General features: G+C 43.1%; 1 protein-coding gene across 2 annotated transcripts in view; it reads left to right on the top strand.

Moving 5' to 3' along the window:
* Positions 1 to 3,592, top strand: part of LOC122540902 (adhesion G-protein coupled receptor F3-like) — an 82,095-nt gene that overhangs the window by 53,445 nt on the left and 25,058 nt on the right. For both annotated transcript variants that reach the window (XM_043677193.1, XM_043677186.1), the window contains exons 12-13: positions 233 to 438; positions 2,172 to 2,351. In XM_043677193.1, coding sequence (XP_043533128.1) covers positions 233 to 438; positions 2,172 to 2,351 — 386 coding nt within the window. The remainder of the gene's footprint in view (positions 1 to 232; positions 439 to 2,171; positions 2,352 to 3,592) is intronic.

Raw genomic sequence — 3,592 nt, 5'->3', positions numbered from 1 at the left:
GATGCTGCCTGACCTGCTGCGCTTTTCCAGCAACACATTTCCAGCTCTGATCTCCAGCATCTGCAGACCTCACTTTCTTCCCAAAAGGATCACCATGGCCAAAGTTCAGTTACAGAATAACATGGATGAAGTACAATTTGCTTATAGAGAAGAAAAATAAATGATGTAAATGTATTTAGAACAAAATTGATTGCCCCTTGTGATCTGTTTTCTGTTTCAAACTTCTGTTCAGAGAGTGAAGCATCATGCAAGAATGAAAGCAGTGAAGATTACAGGTGGCAAACTACCACAGCTGGCCAATATGCAGAAAGCAATGACACCTGTGCAGAAGGAAGAGTTGGAAAAATAATACGATTTTGCAAAGAGGACGGCCAATGGGACAAAGTGTTTATCAACTGTACAGACAAAGCACTAATCAAATTATTGAATTTGGCCCAGGTAATCTTCAATGTGAAATTTACTTTCCTAACTATGAGGCAATTAGCTGACGCAGCTCTCGGTCTCATTTAAAACTCAGTCTTGTTTGTGGGGCCAAATTCTGTATTTCACATTTATTTTGGGGTATATTTCAACTGAAGTAAGCTAAAATATGTAGAAATTTCAAGTTAGAACAGCTTGAGTTTCTTTTTGCTTTGGTTTAAGAAACATTGCACAGGAAGGCAGCCAGGGCATTGCTTCCTTGTCCCTGAAACTCCAAGACAGCCAGTTGAATTAATTTGGACAGTGAACATGCAAAATTGCACCCAGCTGTGAACCTTCATGAAGGTTCTTAAAATTAAGTCAATCTTTTAGACATATTTTAAAAACTTTTAGATTTTGCTTCATATGCCAAGAAACTGATGCCTTTGCACCAATGTAACTAACAATTGATTCTTTACAGTTTTTCATTTTTCTAAAATAAGGTTACTTGCAAATGGCAGCGTGTGAAAGGTTTCTCTCACATTATCCTTGCTTTGCTTCCACGTCATCTCCAGATCATTTTTCAGGCTGAGGGGTTTCCTCAGAGTTTCACGATCCCTTTCAAGTTTAGCTTGAGGGGGTTATCCATTTAAGATAGAGATGGGAAGGAAACTCTGCAGAATTCCTTACCGCACAGGGCTCTAAGTAAGTATATCCAAAGCTGACGGTGACAGATTTTTAAGTGTTATGGGTATAAAGCAGGAAGGCAGAGTTGAGAGTTTTCAAATCGGCCATTATCTGAATGGGCAGACTCAATGGACCAAATGGCCTACTTCTGTTCTCTCATCTTCTGATCATATGTTGGGTAGAACCTGGACAGAGCCTCTGCACTGGGTGGCCCTTTGGTTGCACCCATATCAGGCTTGAAGGACCTGTAGCCCACCTGAAGCATTGGCAACAGCCTCCAGAAAGTTGATCTTTTTCATCGCCAACCACCACCCCTCCCTGCCTGCTGTTAGCTCCCAACCAGGAGCTAACTTGGGAATCCCAGTTGACCTTCTAAACTCACCATTAATAAGATCTTTAAAGAGTATCATTGCCTGCTCATCTCAGGGCCAACATCAGGAATGAGTTCAGCAGGCTGGTCTACTAGTTAAGTTTATAAGGTTTGGATTCTACATGGCTTCATTCCTGCTACAGACTGAAAGACAGATCCTGATGTGTATCAAAAAGTGTGTCATTGGAAAAGCACAGCCGGTCAGGCAGCATCTGAGGAGCGGGACAGTCGACGTTTTGAGCATGAGCTCTTCATCAGGAAGCGCTCCTGGTGAAGAGTTCATGCTCTTAATGTTGACTCTCCTGCCCCTCGGATGTTGCCTGACCGGCTGTGCTTTTCCAGCGCCACACTTTTCGACTCCGATCTCCAGCATCTGCAATGCTCACTTTCTCCTAGAACCTGATGTGTGTAACACCACAAGATAATAATGGTATCCCAATACGTGTTACTAAAGAACAATTTTCACAAAAATGGATGCAGCTGTGAAAAGGAAAACAGTCATTTAATAAAATTGGAAATTGACTTACTCAGTCGCTGCAAATCCATAATGTAATCGCCAGCAAGGCAGAAACATTCCTATTGTTCTAAAGCTCACCTCAGGAAACACCGTAAGAGACCCTAATAGCAAAAGTCAAAAATTTGGGGCTGAATGTATTTTACCCCAAAGAGTAGTGCAGAATTTATTTTACTTTATTTGGTTTGCGTTGTCTTACAGGAACTGAGCAATGGACGCGATTCAACGTGCCATAAGCTGCCAGAAATATTGCAAAATGTAACTGACTTGATTGACCATCAGAAGAATCTTGCCGATACTTTAGCTGTAATTAAAATTCTGGATACACTTACCTTAGCCACTGAGAGGTCAAATTCTACATTTAATGATAGTGTTATGGCTGTAAGTAACTTTCCTTAGTTTGTAAGAAGATCAAAGCAATTAAAACCATTTTTCATTTTATACATAGGTAAACTGTCTAGAAGGACATGTTCTAAGCTAAAGTGCCTATTTAAGAACGTAGTTGCATCAATATTTTTGTTCAGTGATGAATTATTGTATTTTATTGTATTTTATCATGTAATGAATTCTAGAGGTGAGGTGCAAGTGTTAAAGTTATCATTATGAAAGCTACAAGTGACTTACTGCTGGCAGTCACCTTGAGGGGAAACTTCAAGTTTTTAGGGAGGCATGGTGGCTCAGTGGTTAGCATTGCTACCTCACAGCACCAGGGACCTGTGTTCAATTCCAGCCTCAGGTGACTGTGCAGAGTTTACACGTTCTCCCCGTGTGTGTATGGGTTTCCTCCCACAGTCCAAAGATGTGCAGGTTAGAGTGGATGGGTCATGCTAAATTGCCCATAGTGTCCAAGGATACGTGGGCTTGGTGGGTTAGCCATGGATAATGCAAGATCACAGGGATGGGGTGAGTCAGGGTGGAATGATCTTCGGAAGGGCGGTGTGGACTCAATGGGCCGAATCGCCAGCTTCCACTCTGTATGGAGTCGATGATATCAGACTGACAGTCATAGAGATATACAGCACAGAAACAGAGCCTTCGGTCCATTTGTCCGTGCTGACCAGATATCCCAACCCAATCTAGTCCCACCTGCCAGCACCTGGCCCATATCCCTCCAAACCTGTCCTAATCATATATCCATCCAGATGTCTTTTCAATTTTGCAATTGTACCAGCCTCCACCACTTCCTCTGCCAGCTCATTCCATATACGTACCACCCTCTGTGTGAAAAAGTTGTCTCTTAAGTCTCTTTAATATGTCTCTGATGTCTCTGATCGTGTTTTCCGGGTCCTGGAGGGGGAGGGGGAGCAGCCCGAAGTCGTGGTCCATATTGGCACCAACGACATAGGTAGGAGGAGTGCCGAGGATGTTAGACAGGCTTTCAAGGAGCTAGGTTGGAAGCTCAGAGTTAGAACGAACACAGTTGTTGTCTCTGGTTTGTTACCCGTGCCACATGATCGAGAGTCGAGGAATAGGGAAAGAGAACACTTAAATGCGTGGCTACAGGGATGGTGCAGAAGGGAGGGATTCCGGTTTTTGGATAACTGGGGTCCTTTCTGGGGACGGTGGGACCTCTATAAACAGGATGGTCTACACCTGAAACTGAGGGGCACCAGTATCCTTGG

The sequence above is a fragment of the Chiloscyllium plagiosum genome, chromosome 3 (assembly GCF_004010195.1).
Source record: "Chiloscyllium plagiosum isolate BGI_BamShark_2017 chromosome 3, ASM401019v2, whole genome shotgun sequence".
In the NCBI taxonomy this organism is placed as follows: domain Eukaryota; kingdom Metazoa; phylum Chordata; class Chondrichthyes; order Orectolobiformes; family Hemiscylliidae; genus Chiloscyllium; species Chiloscyllium plagiosum.
Note: the sequence above shows the minus strand (reverse complement) of the source record. Positions and strands in the feature narration are given on the sequence as shown.